This window comes from Pteronotus mesoamericanus, unplaced genomic scaffold, assembly GCF_021234165.1.
Source record: "Pteronotus mesoamericanus isolate MK-2021 breed Mesoamerican mustached bat unplaced genomic scaffold, CSHL_Meso_final contig_90, whole genome shotgun sequence".
In the NCBI taxonomy this organism is placed as follows: domain Eukaryota; kingdom Metazoa; phylum Chordata; class Mammalia; order Chiroptera; family Mormoopidae; genus Pteronotus; species Pteronotus mesoamericanus.
The window spans coordinates 46926529-46951582 of NW_026555277.1; the positions used below are offsets into that span (position 1 = coordinate 46926529).

General features: G+C 48.7%; 1 protein-coding gene across 2 annotated transcripts in view; it reads right to left on the bottom strand.

The window, feature by feature from the left end:
• MICAL2 (microtubule associated monooxygenase, calponin and LIM domain containing 2) overlaps positions 1-25054 on the bottom strand; it is a 207136-nt gene that overhangs the window by 119257 nt on the left and 62825 nt on the right. For both annotated transcript variants that reach the window (XM_054586094.1, XM_054586095.1), the window contains one exon: positions 3172-3379. In XM_054586094.1, coding sequence (XP_054442069.1) covers positions 3172-3379 — 208 coding nt within the window. The remainder of the gene's footprint in view (positions 1-3171; positions 3380-25054) is intronic.

Genomic DNA, 25054 nt, shown 5'->3' on the forward strand with positions numbered 1-25054 from the left:
GGCCCTCTGGGATAATTATTCTCATTTTATACATGAGAAATTGAGGGTTAATGAGGTAAGTGATTTGCTGCAGGTGACAGGGTAGTTAAACTAGAATGTAGACCCAGCTCTTTCTGATTCTAAGACTGTACTCTGGCTGTTAGATATGCTATAACAATGGAGGCTCTCTCTTCCCTGGGCTGTGGGTTTGACGAGATAAAGATGGAAAGAAGAAGCAGAAGGAGGAGGAGGAAGAGGAAGAAGAGGAAGGGAGAAACAGAGAGAAAGAGGAGAGAAAGACAGTAAAAGCCCATAAGTAAGGTCAGCCATCAACTGGCTCATTCTTTGGGGATCTAGGCCTAAGCTCTGAGCCATCCTGGGTAAGGGGTGGGGGGGTGTGATTCTCTCCACAAAACTGGGTGTATGGTTCTCCACCTCCTACCCACTCTCTGAAACTCCCCCAATGTGTGGCACCTTGCTTCTCTATTTTGTCCCCTACTATTCAGCAAAAACAGGTTTGCCTCCAAATATATTTCTGTAGATTATAGCTTCAAGCTTTCTGTGGATCCCTCTGTATTTCATGAGCTTTTTTCGCCTCACACTTATTGAACATCTACAATGTGCCAGGTGCCATGGTAGGTCCTGGAGGTATGGAATACCCCCCATAATGGAGGAAACACAGGTAGACAGGATGGGGCAGGGCACGGTGGTTGCGGGGTAGAGGAGTTGCACAGAACAGGCCTGAGCTTCTAGTCCTGAAAGCCCAGAGAGGAGGGACCAAGAACACCACATCCCACCAAGAGATTACAGAATAGGAAGACGGCAGGAGGCCAGGGCACCTGGGAGTTAGGGAGCTCCTGAAGACCACGGTGAAAAGCTCTTGAACTCAGTGATAGAGGAGAAATCAAACTGCAATGGAAGGAGACATGAGCGGAAAGTGTAGACAAAGTCCACATCTCCTTTCTAGAATAAATACTATGAAGTAAAGAAAAGTAATGGGAAATAACAAAGGCCCGGAGGAGGAGTGCGAGGCCAGAAGCAAGCAGGCTAAGTGACGGGGTAGGTGAAAGGAAAGAAAGAGTCCAAGATGGAATAAAGCTGGAGAGGGGATGGTCGGTTCTGCCTCTGACATTGGGTTGAAAGGAAGGAGTCGGCCCTTGGGTGGAGGAAGAAGGAGGCGGGAAGGAATGGGGAGCGCCTGCCAGTGGCTTCTCCTCCCCAGAGCATAGGGGGTCATCTACTAAAAATGAGGGGGCTGTGGTGGAGGTTTGGAACAGCCACGGTGGGAACTGGAGGAAGATGCTGACACAGGACAAGCTGAAAACTGCTGAGCAATGCTGAGGGTTCAGGACACAGCTGGGGTTGGAGACCAGGGTGAGTCAGAAAGGAAGCCAATTAGCTGGGGCTTAAATAATCCCATCCACCTCCCACCTGGAAACAGGCATTGGAGGAGGCCTGGCCTCTCCTTATAGTTTCAAAGTTCCTAGTCTATAGGTTTCCAGACATAGTAGGTGCTCAATAAATTCTCCCTGCCTCCCTTCTCACAGGTCCTGGAGCTGCCCTTGACAATGACCACTCTGAATGTCTGAATCTCAGTTACACAACCCTGGCAGCATTTCTGCACACTGGGATGTTTCCAAGGACTAGGAGTTCATTGGGAGCCCCCTCAGTGGGGCAGAGAGGGGCTTCTGGCCAAGAAGGCAGCCCAACAGCCCTGGGGTCCTCACAAGGCCTCCCAGTGCCCAGCTCTGCCTCTCAGAAGGGTCTGATGAGAAAGTGGTGCTTAATGTTGTTCTAAATTGCTAACCAACACATATTCTTCCATGGGTGGTAGGAAATGTCCTGGAAGCTGAAACTGCAACTTTCTGGGCAAATCCAAGTTACTTTCCAATGGACTCATGGAATTTTCTCATCTTAGAGTGGGAATAAACTCTGGGGCCACTGCTGGTAAGTTCTGTGTCTGACACTAAATTATACCCTGTATAGCTGAGAATTCTCTCCAGTCATTCCCACTCAAATCCCATACCCATTTCCCAATAGTTCTTGTCTTTATAAAAACATAGTTTCCAGGGTTCTCCTTCCACCCATGTTTTGAATTCTGGATTCTAAAGCTCAGGGACGCTGGCTGCTTCTTGCTCACCACACATCATGAGATGTTAAGCATTTCCTGAGTACCTACCATGCACCAGGTACCGTGTTAAGCACATTAAGAACTTGACCTCATTTAATCCTCTCTGCAATCTTAGTCGGCAGACATTAACCACATTTATGGGAGACAAAACTGGGGCTTGAAGAAGGTAAGGAATTTGACCCAAGTCACATAGAAAGATGGACGAGACAGATTTTGGACCCCAATCTGTTCAAACCCTTGAACTCTCCTCACAATATTAACCTCCCTAGCTTTTATGAGTCATGGTTGCTATATATAAAATGGCTAAAGGCCTCCGTCCTTTATCAGAGGAGGGGGCTGCTCTCCCAAAGCCCATTCATGCATCTTGCCTCAAGTGATCCAGGCTTGAGCATGCCAGGATGGCCCAGGACCTGAAATCCATGTCCTCTGTTCCCACTGCTTTTCTGAATGAACTTCCATCATGATGCCCTCTCTCTTTTTAAAGCTCAAGGAAATGTAGTGTGGGGTCTGTCTATTGCGTCATTCCTCTGTTCTAAAAGCTGCTCTGGTTCCCCAGTACCAGCAATTCTCCTTTGTGTAAGAGGCCTCGAAAATCGGCCTCTTTAATGGTTTTTGTGTGGCTTCCCTCCTCTGAACTCCTCTAGCAAGTCTGACTATTCTATTAAACCACATTTTATTATTGACAAAACCTCAGTGAGTTCTCCAAGAGCGCAGACTATGTTACTTACCTCTGCCTCAGTTTTCCATATTTCTTTCATTCACTCAACAGAAGTTTATTAAGCATCTACTATGTGTCAAGCACTCTTTCATGCTCTGGAGATACTTTGGTGAACAAGACATGTCACAGTCCTTGATCTCATGGTGCTTACAGCCCAGTGGGTTACCACACAGGGCTTGGTCCACGGCACAAGGCTGGCCCTTCACTAAATATCTGCCCGTTGGATGTGTGGAGCCCCCAAAGACTTTCAAGATGGAACATTTCAGGGACCCCTCAGTGTAGAGAGATGCTTACCAAGGTCAGCCCCCTCCCCTCATGGGGTGCCACCATTGGCCCCACTCACTGATATGGTCGATGGAGCCAGCACAGAACTTCCCATAGAACTTCTTGGCTCCCAGGCCCCTCAGGTCATGGATAGTGAAAGGCCAGAGGTGTAGCACGTTGTTCCGGGAGAATGTGTCCCTCTTCTCCACCACGACCACTTTGGCCCCCAGGTAGGCAAGTTCAATGGCAGTGCGCAAACCACATGGTCCTCCCCCAATGATGAGACACTGTGAGGTGAGAGAAGAAAGAGACGCTCAGTGACCTCTAGCATCGTAAGCACAAACCATAGTCAGCAGCAAACCCCCATCCACCCAAATCAAACAGCAAGTGCAGACCGAGCACCTGTTAGGACCTGCCATTCATCTATCTGGTGTTCATGACCTACTGTGCACCAGGCACTGTGCCAAGCCCTGTGAGGGACGCAGAGGTAAAGGGACTTAAGGAGAGGCACAGTTAGATATACATGAGGTTTGGAGTCAGAGTGAACTGGGCTTAAATCCAGTTCTGGTATTTGACATCTTAGTTTCCACATCTGTGAAATGGGTCTGCTATCCTTTCCTTGTACAGTTATTAAAAATAAGATTGCTTTTAAAAAGCTTATGGTGCATCTTTGTGGCCTTGATTAGGCAATGGTTTCTTAAATATGATACCAAAAGAACAAGCAAAAAAAGAAGGCGGTAAATTGGACTTCATCAAAATTAGAAAGTTTTGTACTTTAAAGGCTACTATGCAGAAAGTGAAAAGACAGCCCACAGATGGAAAAGAAATATCTGCAAATAATATATATCTGATAAGGAATTAAGAATTTTACAACTCAACAATAAAAAGATAAATAACCCAATTGAAGAATGGGGAGAAAATCTGGACAGACATTTCTTTAAAGAAGATATATAAATGTTGATGAGCACATGAAAAGGTACTCAATGTCATTAGTCATCTAGGAAATTCAAATCAAAGCTACAATGAGATATCCCTTTATAACCACTAGGATGGCTATAATCAAGAAGGAAGATGAAAACAAGTGTTGGTGAGGATGTGGAGAAACTGGAACCCTTATACACTGCTGGTGGGAATGTAAAAGGGTGAAAGGACTGGAATAATTTGGCCATTCCTCAAAAAGTTGGACAGGGAGTTACCACACAACCCAACAACTCTTCTAGGTTTATACTGAAGAGAAATGAAAACATATATCCACGCAAAACCTTGTACATGAATGTTCATAGCAGCATTAATCATAGCAGCATTAGTCAAAACAACCCATGTCCATTAATCAATGAATAACAAAACATGGTAGATCCTCACAATAGAATATTATTCAGCTATAAAAAGGAGTAAAGTGCTGATACATGGACAAACCTTGAAAGCATTATGTTAAGTGGAAAACTCCAGACACAAAAGAACACATATGTGATTCCATTTATATGAAATGTTCAGAACAGGCAAATCAATAGAGACAGCAAGTAGATGAGTTGTTGCAAGGGAATGAGGGGGGGCGGGGTCGGGAAGTGGCTACCGATAGATGCAGGGTTTCTTTTCATGGGAATCAAACATTCTGGGGTTAGATCGTGATGCGGTTGCACATTGAACTGTATACTTTAAAAGGGTAAGTGTTATAGTATGTGAATTATATCTTAGTAAAATAATTATATGAGAGAAAAGCATATGGTATCAAGTTTGACACACACCAGTAGAGATGTTATTCTTGATGAGACCTAGTCCTAGGAACTCGCAGTCTAGGGAGACTTGGACTTGTGAGATAAATAATTAGGACCCCACGTCGTCAGTTCTATTTGAAACCCAGAGTGGGGAGGCTAATCCTACTTAGTAGGCTGTAAAAGACTTCAGAGAAGGCCTGAAAACTTACCATCACGTGCACCTCTCATCCCCTCCTCCTCCTGCTCCATCATCGCCACCGCCACCGCCGCCGCCGCCGCCGCCCGCCTCCGACGCCGTGACCATGACCACAGTCTACATTTGCTGAGCACTTACTATGTGCTAGGCACTGGTTAAAGTGATTTATATGTATTCGCTCTTAATCCTCACAATAAATCTAAGAGGAACTAATACTGTCCCAATGCACAGATAGAAAAACTGAGGCACAAAGCAGCTAAATATGTGGTCCAAGGTATCACCAATTCAAAGGGGCAGAACCAGGATTCAAGCCCATGTGGTCTCACTTTAGAGCCCACCACCATGCTGTACTGATTCTGGTTTGCCAGGAATAAAAAGAAGAAACAACATTTCAGCAAAGGGGTGGCCCGTTCAAAAGGAAAGGAAGAAAGCTCTAGGTGGGTGGAGAGAAGGATACTTTGGGGGAAGGGAGGAAAAGGAGAAGAAGAGATGAGAGCTTGTCTGAAGCCAGATGCTGAAGGGCTTAAACGGCAGGCACAGGAGTGTGGTCTTGGTCCTCTAGGCCCTGGAGCCATGGTGGGCAGAGGTGACAAATAGGATTCTGTGCAAGTCCCATGCTAGGTCTTAATGGACACTGAGGGTGAATAAAGTTTCCCCAAGGAAGCTACAGACATTTTGGAGAGAAGGGAAGGCACATAATGACCTAGTAAGTTATACGGGGCAAAACTCCTTTATTCAAACAAAATCTTATCAGGAACACCAATATTGCTAAAACAAACAAACCAACCAACCAGCAGAAAAGGGCAGCATTCTGGCAGAGACAATCAGAGACGCCCTAACACAGCACCCTGCCCTACTCCCAGGCAGCCCCTGAGGCAACTTTCCAAGGTCAGAGTTCCCCTGGGGAGTCTAAATAACTAAGGGTGCCCCAGCGAGGCACCAGGGAAGGAGCGCTTTACCCCCTCCTCACTGCTCGGCATCGCAGAGGCATCCGGAACCTTCCCTTCTGCCTGGGATCAAACCCTATCTTACAAAAACGCATTCCCCTTCCCCTAGCAAATATACCGTCATCTCGTTATCACTCATCTGGGGCCTCCAGGGTCCCACAGGGAAAGAGCAAACAAACGTATCAAAGCTCCCACACCACAATCAGTGTGGCTTACTGGTTAGAACCTTCCAGAGAGTTTGTGGAAACCCCATCAGAGGAAATGAAGTCACTGCTGAGATACAACTCACTCCAGAGATGCTGGGAGTGGGCCTGTAAATCCCTCAGTTGCTTTCCTGGTGGGAGCTGGCTGGAGAGAACCAACTCCCCCAAGCTCAGCTCCACTTCTTATCTCGCACCCAAAACAGCTCCTCCCGGCTCCCGTTGGACATAGCCAGACCATGACAGGCATTTCAAAGCAAGGCTCCAAACCCCAATGCTTGTGAGGTTGGCTCTGGGGTTAAGTCTGAATTCACTGCATTTCTTTGCAGTTAGTGAATCTTTTCCTGTTTGCCGAGCTCCATCACTCCAGGGCCAGGGATGGAGAGAGGGTGGGCGGATGTAGGGTGAGGAAGGGCAGGATGGGGGGGAGCCCTCCTGCCTCCTTCTCCCCAGCAGGCCTGACCCAGGCCTGCTCCCAGGACAAGGCAGGACATCCCTTCCCACCAGTTGGGGGCTGCTGTGCATTTTTGGTGCAAACGGTAGCTGGTGTCCTGTTTCTGACCCCACCCTCCCCTGCTAAACTTGAAAACCCATCAGTGAAAGCTCAGTTCTTCCCACTTTCCTGGGCCCCAGCATATACTTCAGGCCTGAAATTTCAGAGACGCTACTCATACCATAATTTAAAGTCAGTAAATACCAATGGGCCTAATTATATAAAAGGGGAAAATTTGGTGCAGATGTTATCAAGACAGGAGAGAAGTCTTGTTGGCAGGGACCAGGCCAGTTCCTCTCAAAACACACTTGTTATGATTAACATGGGAACTCGGAGTTCTGACAAGAGGCCAAATACCGCGGCTGCTACAGGCCTGGGCAGAGAAGCGGGAGACTAGAGGGCATCCCGGTGGGGCCGGTGGATGCTCTGGATGTCGGGCGTGATGCAAACGCCAAGGACGCCAAGGTTGTGATAACAACGCCATGGAGCTGTCCCCCTTTCCCAGGCCCAGCTGGGCTATCGCTGCTGAGGATTCCTGCCAGGAAAGAGAACTTCTCAGGAAAACTCAACCCGAGGCCTTTCTCCCTGAGCCCAGGATCAGGCCAGGCGTTTCTCCCACCGGCTCTGTCCTTAGTGCTACCTCAGAAGAGTGCTGTCCATGTTAGGATAATCTGCATCTGAGTCCCAGGTTGGCAGGAGCGTCCTCTGTGTGCCCAGTGCAGGGCCTGGCACACAGGAGGCCTCAATAAACAGTTGATGGATGGGTGACCTTCCCACGCCCTCATCGCACACCTCGTCCTGGTTCTCTGTCTCTAACCGGGATGCTCCGTTCACGTCAGCCAGGGCTTATGTCTGCAGATTCCCACCCAGGCCGGGGCCGCTGGGGTCTGCCAAGGCCACCGGCATCACAAACGTCAGCAGATCTGTGCGCTCAGGCGACATAAATTTATCACCCAACGGGGAACAGGGCAGCTCCAACCCCAGCAGGAAATCCATTGTATAGATAAGCTTGGCTGTGCTCAGGCCTTCTCGTTCTCAGAGAGAGACAAACACCACATGGAAAAAATCAGCTTTCTATTGTGAAGGGGTGGGAAGAGGGGACGAGGGGACTGGCCCACAGTCAAGGCCCAGGGCCGGGGTGGCCCCAGCTCACACAGACACCTGTGCCATCCCAGAGGACCCCCCACAAGCACTACCCACTTCTCGGTGACACGGTCACACGTGCCTCTCTCAGCCCATGGTGGGTGGGTGTGCTGGGGCTGCGCCAGAATGCTAACGGGATCCAGCCCCCAGAGGGCGCTGCCACGGGGACCGGGGGCCAAGCCAGGGGTTAGCTGTCTTGCTGTCTGGAGACTTGGTTTCCGTTTCTGAATTCTGCCTCTGATTCCCTTTGGGGCCTCTGTGTGTGGACACTCCCGTGAGGTGCGGTGCGGAAAGCCAGCACTTGGCGGCGGCTCTTGAGGGCTGTGTTCACTCGCTTGCCTCTCCAGGCCCTGCACCCCGCTGAAAAAGATGCTGCCAGTGTCTACACTGCGTCAGGCCTGCCCAGCACTTCCTACTTGCCAGGCACAGTCCTAATCCCTTTATGTGTTTCATCTTTCCAGCTGCCCTGGGAAATGTCAGAATCATCTCCGGTTTTTAAATGAGGAAACTAAGGCACAGAAATGTGAAGCAACTTGCTCCAGGAACCCTTTTTATCCCCATTTTTGAGCTAAGAAACAGAGACAAAAGAGGGTCAGATGCTTCTCTGAGATCATGTAACTGAATGAGTGGTCGAGCCTGGATTCCCACCAAGGCAGGGTGGGTCCGAGGCCTGTGCTCGAAACCGCTGGTCTGAGAGTAGAGCCTGCCCTCAGCGGTGCGGTGAATGAAGGGAGGCCTTTTTTTATTCCTTTCCCGCACCGCGGGCAGACCGGCCTCCTAAATGGGGTGGAGGTTCAGGCTGAGCGCCCAGACCTCTGCACGGAAGGGCTAGGCCTGCGTCCGCATCAGGCTGAGCCTCTTCTGCCTCCCCGGAGTGGCAGTTTACAGGCCGGATGGAGCTCGAGCTCATGTAAGTCCTGGGAAACCACTGTAGCAGGTGCCACGGCAGCAGCGGGCTTGGGCATGGACAGTGTGAGCCTTCTCCAGGGCCCGGGCGGCAAGACGAGCCAAGCGACCCAAGGTCACGCATGGTGCCATCTCCCTGGTGGCAGCGGCCCTCCCAGCTGACCCACAGGCCATCTCCCGGGCATCGCTCTGCTTCCAGGGGCGTGCGGCCACACTTCCTGGTGTGGTTTCCAGCTGCACGGGCTTTCAGGACACGCTGCTTATCGAAACCCAGGCCGGAAAGCCCTGACTGTTACTGGGTTACCACGAGAGAAAACAGCTCACTTCACAATTGCAGAACTAACAGTGTTCACATCCAAGAAGCCACCCACATGCTGTTATGTGGGGCTGGCACCGGGGGCCTGACCTCACAGCCTGACCCTGCAGGACGGTGCCAAGAGGGGCTCGAGAGAGATGCAGCCTCCTAAGGTGACAGCCATGGAGGAGTCTCTGGGAGCGGGGTGGCCAGACAGGGACTCTTCGTGGTGACTTCAAGGGCCATTCCGGGGCAGAAAACTAAATCACATCTGATTTGACACGTCTCTGCCCCAGCCTGACTCTCCGGTGTCGCGGTCACACCCAGTTATTCCTGAGTAACAATTACACACCACCTACTAACCTCAGAAATTTACAGAAAGGAAATGGAAAAAGATACCCTGTTCCCTCTGCCTGCTCTCAAGTGATACAAATTCCTCTGAGCAGCATTCCGTCCTTCTCTGTCCTTCCCGTGCAGCCTGAGCCGGCGTCCTCCTCTTGTGAGCAATGGTGACCCGTGACCACAGGGTCTGGATTTTCGAGGACAGTTTCATTTGCAAACATTCTATATCCTGCCCCTTCGCCTTAGGTACACTGGTATTAGGCCCCTGGTTGGAACTTGTAAGTACAATCCTCAAGGCCTGCCTCTGGGCACTGCTCATACCCCACGGCATCTCCCCACCTAAGGCATGAGTTCCCGGGAGTCAGGGTGCGGGCGCTGCCCCCAGACCCACCCCACACCAATGGCAGAGACCAATGAGTCCTTTTGCTTTGGATGTTAAAGCACGTAATCAACAGTGCCAGCTCCATCATACCTTCAGAGGTGCCTCTACTTCCCCTGCTGGGAAGAGCAATAGTAGCAACAGTATCATAACAGCAACAGTATTCCCAATAAAAGTCACAGCCACCAGTGACAGCCTGCTTATAATGGGCAAAAACTTTGCTAAGCACTTTATAAGAAATGCACCATGTTTTATTCCTAAAACAACCCTGACTTAGGCACATTCATCACCATTTGGCAGATGAGAACTCTGGAGTTTGGGAAGGTTAAATGACTTGACCACAGTCACAGAACTAGGGTGAGACCCTAACCTCTGAGCCTAGAGTCCATGCTTGAGATCACAGTCCCATATTAACTCTTCCAGGTTTCCTTGGGACATTATGTGCTAGAGTATTAATATGCTCCTGCCTCAACTAAGATGTTAGGGACCACTAGTAAGACCGTGCTGTGGGCTTGTAGAGGATGCAAGAGAAGGCTTGTGTTCCCTGAAGCTCAGGAAACTGTCCGCCTGAGGACTGAGGAAGAAAAACAGAGACAATGAATGCTACATTGTTTGGGATTACCTGTGACTACTGTAGGAATTTGTTGGAGGAACAGGTTGGTGACTTGATCCCGAGTGTCCCTCCAGGAGATGGGCCATGAGTAGAGAATGGAAGCTGGAGGTTTGGAGAGACAGAAGAAATGGCTTGCTGAGGCCCAGGCTGAGAAAGAGGGCAGTGGTTTGCAGGGAAGGGGGGAGCCCTGAGGGGAGGGGAGGGTGGCGCTGGGGAACGGTGGGGAGGGCAAATGGGTGAAATCAGACAGGAGAGGGAGACAGATTGTGGAGGGTCCCGTGGAGGGTCCCGGAGTCAAACTGAAGGGTTTGACTGCCTCCCCCGCGCCCTCCCCTGCCCCCCCAATACAGTTTGGCTACTATGGGTTTGGAGTAGGATGAAGCTGCTAGTTTAGGAGAGTTGATTGCAGAGCAATATCAAAGATGGTAGGAAGAGAGAAGGGATGCCAGAGGTGAAGAAACGAGTTCCCCCAGCATTTGAAACAGCCAATCCACTCTCTTGAGTCTCCTCCCTGTGCATTGACCACAGACACTCAGTGCCTTTGCTGGTCTCCCTCATCTTCCCCATCTCTGTCTGCCCTTGGGCGTGCCTGGGGCTCAGTTCTGGTCTCCTCCCTTCTTGACCTTTATTTCACATCATTTAGTCCCCTGATTTTAAAGGTCATCTACATGTTGACTATCCCTAGCCCCAAAACTCTTACACGTACAGCCAACGGCTCACTGATATTCCCAGCTGCTCTCATAAGCCCGTCACCTGTAAGAGATCCACAGCCACACTTTCATGACCCCACCTCCACCGCTCTCCCCCAAATCCTGTCCCTCTCGCAGTCGTTGCCGTCTAGGTAAACGCACACCCGCTTTCCACTTTTCCAGCCCCTTGAACCAAGAACCTGGAATCAACCTGGATTCCTTTCCTCTTACCTCACAATCAGTCCACCAATAAATCCAGGTGACTCTGCTTTAAATAGATCGAGAATCCAACCAGTTTCGCCTCTTCCATGCCGCCCCGCTGATCCGAGACACGTCACCCTCCTCCTGCCCTGATGTGAGGGCTCCTACCTGGTCTCTCCGCTTCCACCCTCGTCAGACTCACAGTCTATCCCCCCACAGCAACCAGAGTGGCCCTTCTGAAGGCAGGTCATGTCACTCCCATGGCACATGGAACTCAAAACCAGACCTTATCAAGGCCTTGAGGCTCTACACAACCTTGCCCTCCAATTTCCCTTCTGTCCTCAGCTCTTGCTGCTGTCCCTTCCCTCTCTGCACGCCAGCCTCACATCTTCACTAAGCATGTGCAGGGCCTTTCGCTTGCTTTGCCCTCTGCCTGAAACATTCTTTTCCTACATATATATTTATATTCAAATGCAAAAAAAAAACTATTGCAAAAATATATAGGCCTAGTTTTACTTGATATTAACATTCAGCTACAACAATTTAAATGTTGCTAAGTATTTCTAGCATTGACTTGCATGTTTTTTCATTGTGGACTTTTTTTCTTCCTGATTTCAATCTAGGAGCTTTACAATATTTTCCCCAATATTTTGTTATGAAACTTTTCAAATACAGGGGTGGGCAAAAGTGGATTTACAGCTGTGACTATGCAAAACAGATTTTATTCTTGCATTATTAATATTATTTATTAATTATTGTATTAGTTTCCATACACTGTAAACCAACCTTTGTCCCACACTGTATACTGAAAAGTTGAAAGAATTTTAGTGAACACAAAAAATATGCGCCACCTGGATTCTATAACTAGATTTTATTCTTCTTGCTTTATCATATGTCTGTTTATCCATCCAGCCCTCTGTACCCATTCATCAATTTATCTAATTCTTTGGTGCATTTCAAATAAATTGCATAATCAGTACATTTCTTCCCCCATACTTCAGGATGCATATTGTTAACTAGAGTTCAATATTTGTTCCGGTTATTTAAGGTAAAATCTATGTACAATCAATTCATATATCTTAAACATACCATTTGATGGGACTATTTACAATATATTCTGTTTCTAAAAGCATTAGTTTTTTCTCCCTGTAAACGCCCTTTCTCCCCATCAACCCTGTGAGACCTTGTTCTCTGGGCTCTGGTGCTGGCAAACTGGTGCACTGTCCTCAGTAAGCAGCTCCTGGTCAAAGGGGCTGGGGGAGAGCTGGGGCCGACCAGCCAGCTACCTTGCCTCCCTTCCCTCCTTTGGAAAGCAGGAGTCACACATCCTTCCGAGACCCCAAAACCGGGTGCAGGGGAGTCTCACATTCCTCTAGGAGGAACAGGGGAAAGAGCCTCCTGGGATGAGCTGATTCCAGATATGTTCAAAGCTAAAAACTCTGCGGCCAGTATAATCCATATGTGGGGAAAGAAGTGGAGCTAAGATACACAAACTATCTAGCGTCCAGAAATAGATATACCAGTTCGTTTTTATTGCTTTTTCCTTTTGGTCGCCTAGCAAGCTTTTGCTTTTATAAACTGTGAGTTCAGTCACGTAGGGGCCCCCACGCCACAGTGATAATAGTCAGCAGTTGGCCCTTGATCCACTACAACCCACACCCATCATGTCATTTTCACAGCGGTAACTATGAAGAGATGAAGCCAGGACTCAAGCCCAGGCGCCTGGCTCCAGAGACCAAGCCTTTCACCGCCGCACCATGGAGACCACTGCAGATAGTCACAGAGAGGAAAATGGCAGACTGGGAACCCACGCGGGCCCCCACTGATGCATTTATTAATGAATTTAAATTCTTTTTCAAGTCTGTCTATCAGACTTCCTATGACCTCCTCAAAAGGAAAGGCATGCCTGGCTCACCTTTGCATCCCAAATGACTATCTTGGCACGGGTGAGTTCCCAGGGGTAATTAGAGAAAAGAGGCAAGAGTACTTGCCAGGCGCTGGGTGGGCCAGCACCTTGAAGGGCCAGCCTGGCGTGAAGCCCGTGAGAGGAGCAGGTATTGACAGGATCCAGTAGGAAAACTACAGCAATGGCAAGATGCCTCTTCCTGGCCAGGACTTAGTGACCTCTGGACGGGGCCAGCATCATGGGTAACTCAATCCAAGGATAAAGGCAGAATGCAGGCTGAGCGCCCACCACTACACTTTCCCAACCCAAAGAACCCAGCCAGGGCTGCCAGCAGCAGCTGTCAATCTAGCCGATGACAAACATTTCACTGCACGGGTGCCACGACTGAGGTCAGGAGAAGTATCCACTGAGCGTCGTGCATATGCAAGCCCTGCAGCAGATGCCTGAAGGACACTAACTCACGGCCACTGTGAAAGTGCCATTGCCTTTCCCAGTTTATATTTGAGAAGCTGAGGCTCAAGGATGAGACGACCTCACAGAGCTGGTGTTTGTTGAGCTCTAACTCTGTGTAGCACTGATCTGTGTTTCACATCTATCAAGCCATTCAAGCCTCACAGCATCCCAAGATTAGGAATCCAAGGCCCCGGATGGTTAAGTGGAGCGCCTAAGTTCGCAGCACAGTTAGGAAGGAGGAAATGGCATTTGAACCCAAGCACATAGCAGCAAAGCGCAAACTCAGACCCGCCGTGTTACACTTGCCTAAGATCACACGGCTAACAGACGGCAGAGCCCGGAGTCACTTCCAGCTCCTTATGACCCCGGCACCCAGCTCTTTCTTCTACGTTGCCTTCTGTGCCACCTTTCTGCCAACTGTCAGGGCCTCCCTTTTCTCTCCCTGATGGGTACTGTAACTCCTCTACTGGCGCCACCTCATCCCATAGCCACCCGTGGCCACAGGCGAGGCTCACCCTGCCAGTGGACAGCAGGCTCATCCACACTGGCCTTTACCAAAAGCCCACTATGCGCCTAGTAGCAGATCTGCATGAGAAGAAGGCCAGGCATTCCTTCCAGGTTCACCAACTCCTATCGCTCTCAGGTCAGCAAAGGAGAGACTATTTACCTGAGCCCAGCGGCTGTTCCTGCAGCCAGACCGGAGCTGGGCTGAGGGCCCAAAGAGCACAAGGACACCCTGCCACCCCACAGCCATATCTGGACCACTCTGCCCAGAGCCCTGGAGTATTCCCCAAGGAGGAGGTGGCAGGTAAGGATACACTGGCCTCCTTCATCTTCTACTTTTCTGGGGTCTCTAGCCCCATAAGGAGGTGCTGAATAAATATGACTTAGAGGTCTAAGCATGGCTTAATTCAGGCATGCCAACAGGTAAAGACTCACCAGCCCTGAATGGAACAGCACTGAGAAGCATTACTGTGGGTGATGAAGGGAGGGGCCGGGTGCTGAAGCAGGCGGGCCATTTACCAGCTGTGTGACGTGGAGCACAGCAGCTTAGTACACTCAGGTTACTTGCCCTCACTTTCCCCAACCATAAAAGAGGAATAAGGGTAGTTCTTACCAACTAGGGTTGCTATGAGGATGACATCAATATACTGCAGAATTGTTCATAGAAGAGCCTAGAATAACACTTGGTGAGCACTTAATAAATGGGAGCAAAGATCAGCATCTCCTCTGCCCCCTCCCTTCTCCCTGAGAAGGAGTCCCAGACGTGAATCGGCATGTTGGCAGCTAAGAGCTCATGGCTCAGTCCACCCAGGGACATGGGTGCTGTGACCCCGCCAGTTCGAAGGCCGTTGGTTGCACTCCTTGGGGCAGGTATACGCTCTTCTCGGGGCCTCTTCGGTCACCGTGGAAGGGCCCCAGCTGGGGCCTGGGCCCCGGGAGGCTGCCAGCTGCCATCCCTTGCACCAGCCCTGTGCCCTGGGCTCACAAATGCGTGCACTGTCCAACCTGGAAGGGGCTTTAGATCAGGGGTTGACACATTTTTTCTGTAAAGGGTCAGACAGTAAATATTTTAGACTTTTTGAACTTGTTGCCAACTACTGGCTTAGGTCGTCCTGCCTGACACTTCCTTCCTCGTAACCCCTTGTCTGTAGGGCGTCCAGGGATGTATTCCTGGGAGCCCAGAGGCCATTTTCAATGATCTCCCCAAGTCTGGTGATCTCCCTCACCATTCCTGCTGCCTGGGATGCCCTCCCCCGAGATCTCTGCGCTTGCTCCACTCCGTCTCACCATTCAGGTCTCAGCTCAAACATCACATCACTCAGAGACACCTTCCTGGCCCCGTCCTGTTCACTCTGTCACGTCCCCCCGCTCATTTTCTGCACAGCACTTATCACAACCCTGAATCTCTGTTTTATTTGTTAACTAGTTCACTGCGTGTCTCTCCCTCTAGAATGTGAGTCCCACCAAGGCAGGGACCTTGCCTCCCTCGCGCATGCTGTATCCCCAGGGGCCAAAACAGTCCTTGACCCACAGGAGATGTGTTGCCAAATGAACAAATGGATTTAAATCAAATTATACCTTTACCCCCAATAAGGATGCACCTAGAGGCTAACTGAAATATCAGAGCCAATATTTACTGAGACGCACTGTCTTGGGGTTTTACACACATTATCTTATTAAAAGAGGCAGAAACAAACTTATGAGATAAAGACTCTTTTATCTCCCTATTTCTGCTGAGGACACTGAAGTTAAGATCCCACTGTCCAAAGACTGTTATCTGGTAAGGGGCAGAGCTAAATTTCACACCCAGATCTGCCCAACTCTGGGCCCCAAGCTATTAATCACCCATCTTAACTTATTTTACCCTGTATTATATCATTTTAGTGTGAACACAGATTATCTGTGGCTGATTAGCAATGCTGACAGGCATGAAGTACCTGTGAATCTGTTAAACGTGGAGGGAAAATATAAGGGTGGGCAAAGCAGGTTAAATTACCAGCCACCACTACCTAAAAGACAAATCACAACTAAGGATACAAAATAGTGATAACAGCAACAATAATATACAAATAATACAAATCAATATAATAATTAATACATAAATAATGATACAAGAATAAACTCTGTTTTGTGCACTCATGAAAGTAAGCTTAATTTTGCCCACCCTTGTATGCAAGCTTGTTGGTTAAACAATTTGTTTTGGAGCATAGGTTTTGGGGAGAATGGAGGGAATCAAAGTTATATAAAGGCAGGGGTGTCTCATCTTTTACCAATGGAACAGCTAGGCTCCGGGAGAGGAAACAGCCTCACAAAACCAGTTAGAAGGGATGGCAAATTCTAAAGTTTCCCAAGGGGAAATCCATTTCATTGTAGCACCTTGATCCAGCTCCTGGGGATGGGACACACATTTGGTACCCAAACGACAGAAGACAGCTGTATAGGAAAGTCTCAAATCCAGATGTCCATCACCAGCTCCAGAAGACAAACCCCAGTGTAATTACATATAGGAACTCCCAGCAAAGGAGCTCTAAGGCCTCACAGATAACAGAAGAAAAGTTAGTCCCTTCCAGCATCCGTCACGCGCCTTCCAGGCCAGGGAACCCCTTCTCACCAGTGCAATGTAGTTTTGGCTCCACTTGCAGCTACCACAAAACAAGTGAGCAAACTTGCCTATAAGCCCTTGATAACATCCAAGTGGGTCACCTTACACTATAAAGTGGCTTGTAATTAAAATATTTCAAAACTGTGCCTAGATCACAGCGTCTAGACATTGGGAGACTCCAATCCTCCACCATCCTGCCCAACTATGATTACAACCTGCCAAAGAACATGTTATGTTTTCTTTATCTGAGCATCTTTAAGGGCATGTTTCTGGAAAGCCTCTCCTCACAGCCTGCTGGAAGCTGCTTGGGAATTCTCTCCGCCACCAAGGGGAAGACATGCCTGGGCATCTCGGGGACCTGCTCTCTGGAGGCAGGCCCGGGCCAGCGGAACGGCTGTGGCATCATCCTCAGGCTGGTTGAGGAAGCCCATATATGGAAGGTAGGACTTCCGGGATCCAGGTGTGTTGCATCATGGTTATGACCCTCCAGGTAGAACAAACAGTTTCCTCAGCTCAAACTTGGGATGGTAGTAGTGGTAAGGGGGACTCGGGAAAAGGTAGATGAGGACATGGTTTAAGCTCTGCTGAACTATTAAAAGGAAAATAAAGCGTGAGGAAACCACTGTCCTTACTCTCTGTAGTACCTGATTCTACCCATGAACCAAGGAAAAAAAGGATAGTTATCATTCATTTGTTCATTCATTCATTCATAAAGCACTCAATAAACACCTTTTTCTAAGCACAACGTTGGGCGCTAGGGGAGTACAGGACATCATGTTTCCTGCCCACAGGTACTCCCACTTCAGTTAAAAAAACAAAAAAAGACACCGAAGGTCCCTGAGCAAGCTGGAGTTCACCAACAGCACACACCAAGGGATCAGGAAAGAAAAGAGGGGGCAGGGGCCTGGAAGGACGCCACTCCCAGGCTGGGGGAAAGAGGTCCCATGAGGTGGGAACGAAAAGGAGGGTTGCGTGAGAGACACATGCTCCATAAATGTGAAAGTTACAAATTCGAGTGAGGGGGAAAGAAGCAGGAAGTGGAAGTGACTCAGATTCTCAGAGTGGGAGGGTGTCGCCACTGTGTACTAAGACTGGAAGTCAGAAAGAAGAATAAATTTAGGGAGCGGGAGGGGGCAAGAAGAGTGAAATTAAGACTTTAGTTTTCAATTTGTTAAGTATAAGGTATCATAGAAAATCCAGAAAAGCATGTAGAAATTTCAATAGTTGATCAGAGTAAAAGATACAGATTTTTTTTCTTTTTCTTTTTCTTTTTTTTTTTTAGCAATAAGAGTAACTTTCTATTTAGTGGCGGTCTACTATGTATCAGGTCTATATGTTAATCTTATTTAATTCCAACTAGAAGCCTATAAAATAGGGATTATTGTATCCATTTTACAGATGAGGAAATAGAGGCTCTGGCCTGTTGAGGAACCTGCCCATGGTCACAGATACCTGACACTGGGCATTTACGAGTTTGTCCTTCCTACTGTGTCGTAGGGCCTCCGATTTTGGAGTCATTGCCCATGACATAGGACTACAGCATCGAAAGTAAGTGTCCAGCAGAGCCTGGCTTCTCAACTTCGGCCCTGTGAACACTGGGGCAGGTCCCACTTTGCTGCAGGAGGCTGCCCTGCGATTGCAGGATGTTTAACAGCATCCCTGGCCTCTCCCAAAGAGATGATAATAACAATCCTCCCCCCCACCCCGCACACGACAATTAAAAATCTCTCTAAATATTTGCTAAATGTCCCGGGGGAGCAAAATTTCCACCAGTTACGAAAGAATCACCACAACAGAAATATAATGTGAGCCGCACATGTAATTTTAAATTTCCTGGAAGCCACATTTTTTTTTTTTGAAAATGTAAAAAAAAAAAAAAACCCAGTAAAATTAATTTTAATAGTATATTTTATTTAATTCAATTCAATACATCCAAACTATTATGATTTTAACATGTAATCAACATAAAAACAATTAATGAGCTATTATGCCATTATTTTTTCATGCCAAGTCTGCAAAATGAGGCATGTATTTCACACTTACAGCACATCTCAGTGTGGACTCGCCACATTTCAAGTGCCCAAGCCATGTGGCTGTGGCCCCCATAATGCACAGCACAGATGTAAAGGAAGGAAGAAGGGCTCACCCACATTTGTGAATGGGGGAGACAGAGGAGCAAAAGGCAACACAGGACAAGGGTCAGAAGGTATAATAGACAACTTCTGGGGATGCTGGCAGTTCGAGCTTTTCCTTTCCCCTCTGAGAACTACCCCTCCCCACCCACCCACCTACTCCCTGGGATGGATGGGGGGGTGAAGCAAATGGGGAATAAAGAAAGGCATCTGGTAAGGAGAGGGAGAGGGGAAACCAGGGAGCGAGAGAGCCCGCGGCACAGGCCCTGAGAAGCCCACCCACACAGACAGCGGAGAATTAAGGAGGCTTTCAGGAAAGCAGCCACCAGACTGCAGCAAGGGAGGCCGAGAGGCGAGGAGCAGGACAGATACAGACGACTTATCCACAATCAGGAAACACCCATCACCTCCACAGCAGCTGCTGACGCAGGGCTGATTCCAGCCCCAGTAACCACTGAAACAAAGCTCTCAAAACCACAGTGTCTGAGTCAATCTTGAGTAACATCCAGAAACATCAGGGCCCCTGCCTGGGACCACTCAGCAACAAGCAACACATCTTTGGATGATGTAAATGGAAGGGCTGGGGTCTTGCCACTGTCTGGACTTCATTTATTCACTCATTTGGCCACTGCCGCCCTGACAAGGGCACCATTGCCCTCAGGTGGAGACATGGGACCACCTTTTGGGTTAGAGCCTGGATGCATTACTAATTTTTTTTATACTGAATTGAAGCACTTAATGCAAAAATAAAACTTAGAGGTGGCCCTCTCTTTGAACATGAAGTCATTTAACTAATCAACGTTTACTTAAGGAACAAGGAATAGAAAACCCTGTACAATTAAAAAGCAAACAGCTCCATGACATTAAGAGGAAAGAAGAAGACACAGGGAAGGCAACAGGCAGGAAGAGGAGGCGATGGAGACCAAAGGGGCAGGGCTCCAGCCTTGGGGAGACGGCAGGGAAGCACTGCCCACCCCTGCGCTCCGGGTCTGGCTCACTGCTCTCCCGGGTCTCTGACATGAAACACTACTCGGCACTCAGAGGCTCCGCCTGACGAGAATTAGCACAGTGGGAGACCAGGGCCCCAGCAGAACCTGGAGAACCAGGTTAAGAGGGCAGCCCGGGTGCACAGCCTCAGACTCTCCTGCCTGGTCCAGGCAGAGGCAAACCCTACCCTCTGAGCCAGCAGCTCCAGGATGGCAACTCCCCTTGGCTGATGGTAAGGGTTCCCGTCACCTGTGCTGGGCACCCCTGAACTGCTCGACCCTCTCAGAGGCAGGCAGCTCCCACTCTCCGCTGGGCACCTGCTTGGAGAAGTGCATTCTCTTGCAGCCATCTCCCCTAATAGGAGTTCTCACCCACTTTTTGTAGATGGGTACACTGAGCTCAGAGACTGAAAGCCAACCTGTGTCCTTTCCACTCTGTAACAGGCAAAATAAAGAGGAGGTGTGTGTGTGTGTGTATACATGTGTGTGCATGGTGTGGTGTGTTTAATATACTAACCCTAAAGGGGAAAGTTACCTACAGTATTTACACACACACACACACACACACAGAAAAAGCATGTGTAAAGGGCTTTATGAATTATAAAGCCTTTTTCCAAATGACAGTTACTATTAAATTCCCTCTCACTGGAGAGAGCACATTGTTCTGTAGACAAGCTCATGGACCTACTTTCAAAAAGACTAAGGCTCACTTACAGAGTTCCCTCTAGTCTGTTCTTCAACCAAGTTCCTCCCCCAGCCCTCAAAGAGCCACGTCTAACCTCTGCTTCATCTCTGCATACGCAAGGTCTTGTTGTTTTTCAAAACCCACTTTTGAAGCACTAGAGCACTCTCCACCTCTCTGAAGTTTCCAGGAAAAGTGCAGGTCCCAGTTACTCCTCAGCAGCGGCCAGAGTGCTCCTACCTCCTGCGCAAAGTGGGGAGGACAGGAAACCCCAGCCAGCACGGGGAGGACCTGGGCCCCGTCGGAGCATCTGGACCGACTTCCAGTTCCAGGACCCCTCTGCTAAGTATCTACTGTGTGTCTGGGAGGTGTATGGTATATGCTGGAGAAGGTATAGAATTTCAAAGTCTCTGGCACGGTTTGGGGACAGTGATTGCAGACAGTGGGCGGGGTTCAATTTGAAGCAGTTTAGAGGAAGCGTGGCAGGGCACAGGGATGCCACCCGGTTTCCCCCAGGCCTCCGAGGTCCTAGAGCTTCCCCTTTTCACACCCTGTCTGTGGACTTGGACGTCCTCGCGGCCTCCCTAGGGAGAGCCGAGCAGCACAGTCAGTTTGCTCATCTGTGGAATGGCACCAGCAATAGCTACACACACGGGCTTGCTGCCAGGAGGCTCAGATTCCAGCCCACCTCCCTGGGCAACACAGCAGAGGATCACTCCCAAAGAGCCAGGCCCTGTCACCTAGACTGAAAGGAACACAAGGCAGGCTTAGAATAGAAGAAAAGGATGCAGGCGGGCACAGGAGGTCTGCGAGGGGAAGTACTTGGAACTGGTAGAGTGTGAATATTTCTTCTCTGTTCCCTGTAGCACTAACCAATAGTAATTGTTTTTACTCTAGCAGCCACCAATGACTGAGTGCTCACTGCTTTTTCTCCCGCATCTAGAACACCACCATCATGACCCGAAATGTGCACATGCACATGTGTTGAATGAAAGGGAATCAATGTTCAAACCCTTTACAAAGAACACATTCTATAAGCAGGAGGAATCTTAACGGGGGCAGGTGAGGAGCCCTTCCTTTGGCCACCGGCCTTTGTATAACTTTCTAGGCCATGTGAAGTCTTCCTTCCCCTCCTCCTGCATGTAGGAGAGATTCAGGAGGCCCACCCGGCTGGGAGGCTTACAGATGGAAATGGCCGCACCAACCCCTGGGGCTTGACAGAAAGTAAAGACCGTAGGGCCCAGAGCGGGCGACTTACCGATGTTATTACCCTCCAATGAAACTGCACCCCACGCCCCGCTCCCGGCACATTGACGTGAGGGGCCCCTAAAGTCATCCCCCCACCAAGCTCACGCTTGTATCAGGAGAAATACGGAAGGGCCAGGAGTAGGCTTAATTTAATACAATGTCTGGAATGTATTTGTGAAACCTCTCAGAGAGCCCAGACAATTTCACCACAAAATCCAAATGTCAGACATTCTCTGGGACAAATGACAGTGCAGGATGCTAAGGGCTAGGTATCCTGAAGACAGACTAGACACCGGCCCAGGCTCCCTCTCCTGGGCTGGAATTTGAGAGAAGCCTCTGGGCACAGACTCTGCAGCCTCCGTGGGCAGGTTCGCCCCTCACCGTGGGTGGTTCCGGCCCGCCGGGAGCCCTCCTCTGGGATGCAGACACCGAACTTCACCACTAAGGAGGAGGTCAGCAAGGAGCAGCCCGTGGGGCAGGAGGCAGACAAGGGATGAAGAGGCGCATTGTTCAGTTCCTTTTCCCCTGGCAAATGGTAACAATGACTAATGTGTGTCAAGGCACTGTTCAAAGTGTTTTATAATATTAATTTATTCAGGTCACACAATCGCCTGATTAGTTGGGTATCATTATCTCCCCCATTATACAATTGACGAAATGGAAGCACAGAAAGCTTAAGCAACACGTCGAAGGTCACAGGGCGTAAGCGAGATGCAAGCCCAGGTTGGTCTGACCTCAAAGACCATGCTCTGAGGCACAGTGCCACACTCATACCACCGTCCCGCTTCTTGGTGTGCCAAAGTGACCTTAGGGCAGTCTGTCTCAGTGGTACCCTTGGAACACCTAACTCTCCTATGTCCTGGGGCAAGAAGTTCCCTCTCACCTCAACAGTCCCCAGCCAGTACCCTGCCAGTGGTATTGACCACACAAGACAACCATCAAACCCTCTTGGCTGGTGTCTGGGGAACATTTGCTTCCTCCCACTGCATCCCTTTGTACATGGGAGGGAGTCAGTTCTGGGCTTGGAGCGGGAGTGGAGGCTCTAAGTCTGGGCTGGACAGGGAGAAGGACATACAGAGTATGTATGGCTAATGGTCTGAATGTCCGTTGGCTGAGACTAGCCATCAGTTTAACAAATAGTGCAGTGGTCAGCCGGGCACACCATATATTTTCACCTACTCTGGAAATTGAGTTGGAATAGAATATGGATCCAAGAACCAGGACAGTTACACAACCCAGTAATGACAAAGCCTTTTTCTTGATTCACAGCTTAATTAAGAAAAACAAAACAAAAAGGAGCAGGATATGGTTTCATGATGGCATCGAGCCACAGCCCCCACCCCCACTCCTAGCTTCCTGTACAAAGAAGCATGCCGTCACTTTAGCACCTACTCACCAAGATAACAATAGGCTCCATTTTTTTTTTTCCCCCATCTAAGAACAGTCCACTTGAAACAACAGATGGGGAAGGAGCGAGAGTAGATGTGGGTCAGCAGGGCCACCGAGGACAATGACTAATGGGTTTCCCAGGTCCGCTATCAGCCGTTCCAGACACTAAGTGTAGGGACTGTTATTAGGACATGTTCCACCTCAGACCCTCTCACGGCGCACCGGGGAGTGGGAGATCAGCCTACGCATTCCCAACCCATGAGCTCAGGCTGGTGGGGAGCCAGGGAGAGCCAAGGTGGACAGTGAAGAGCCAGGAGGTCTGAGAGCCCCTGGTTCTCACTGCTGCTCCAGGAAAGGAGACTGACTTTCCCATGGGCATTAAGACACCAGCTCGGACTGGAACAACAGTGGACTGTCTGATTTGGCCTTAATGAAAAGAGAGACACAGGATACAACACATCAGAGAGGCCATCACACCAGAGTCAGGAGGGAGGAAGAGCTGAATTTATGCTTTTAAGGACTTCCTATGAGAGGAATGATTCCTTGTGCGTTATAGCCAGTAAGGTATGCTTTAATACTGCTGCTTTACAGATGAGGAACCCAAGCCACTAAAGTGACTGACCCAGAGTTACAAACTAGTAAGTAGAGGAGCAGAGATGTGACCCAGGTCCCTCCCAGGCTCTTCCCAGCATGCCCCACAGCCGCACACAGGCAGCCCCATCCCCGCCCGCACTGCTCCTGACTCCTCTGTTCCTAGGCATTTCGTGAGATCAGGGGCCCTTGACCATTTCTGTGCCATGGTCACTTTGGGAACTGGGTGAAGCCTATGGACACCTTCTTGGAACAGTATCTTTAAATGCATAAAACAAAATTGTAAAACATTTAATATATTTAGTAACACATTAAATAACCAGGTCTGGTTGCAGGCCTAATACCTTATAGAATTTCCAAAGGGTAATAAGTGCAAACCAGAGATATATTGCTAACAACTGTAAGGACAGATGATGTCTATTGGTGAGTGGACAAATCACAGGCACTTCTAATGTAGGTTTGCTGCTTATATTCATGATTGGAAGAAATGCTACATGTCAGTTAGAGCTTAGTGAGAGTAAAGATATCTTCCCCATCCAAATTCACAGACTGCTAAAAATTAAGAAAAAGAAAAAGAAAAAAAATGAAAACAATCACCAACAATAAAAACATACCAGACCAGCATTGCCATGAATCCCCAGTAAAGAGGAATAGTTGTAAACCCTTTCCTTAAACTTTTAGGGTAAAATAATAACAGTTACATTCACTGAATACTTACAATGTTGTAGGCCCTCCACTAAGCTAATTTACAGCTCTCTGAAGTGGGTACCCTCAATTTACAGATCTGAAAGTTTTGGTTTCAAAGCTAAATCTTAAAGCAAGTTAGACACATCTACCTAACCACACATGTTTGAATTTCTGGATTATTGTAATTGGAAAGATTGCAAAATCGGCTTTAACTTTTTTACTCAAAATTCCCTTTCTTAAATATGTGTAAACAAAACAAAATAAGTGAGATGCTAAAGCTGATAGAAGGCTGCAAATGCCATACTTAACATTTCAAAACACTACATCCATCAAAAAGAGCTTCATGGTATCAGGACATTAACTGAAAACATTGAATAGGCAAATACTCAAATACAAAGTTCTAAAATCATAAATACAAAGTAATGCTGTTATCCACCTTAAATATTTCAGGCAGCATTTCTTTTGAAAATAAAGGTGAGGATAATGTCTGAGCCCCGCTGTGTGCCTAACACTCAATACCAAGTGCTGAAAACATTGTGTGGCTGGAGGCCCAGTGGATTTCAGATCTTCCTGAGAATCACTGTCCACACTGAAGTCCTCAAACAAAGGTCAATCACCTGGACACTAAAATCTCGGATCCCTGGTTTTAAACATTCTTGCATT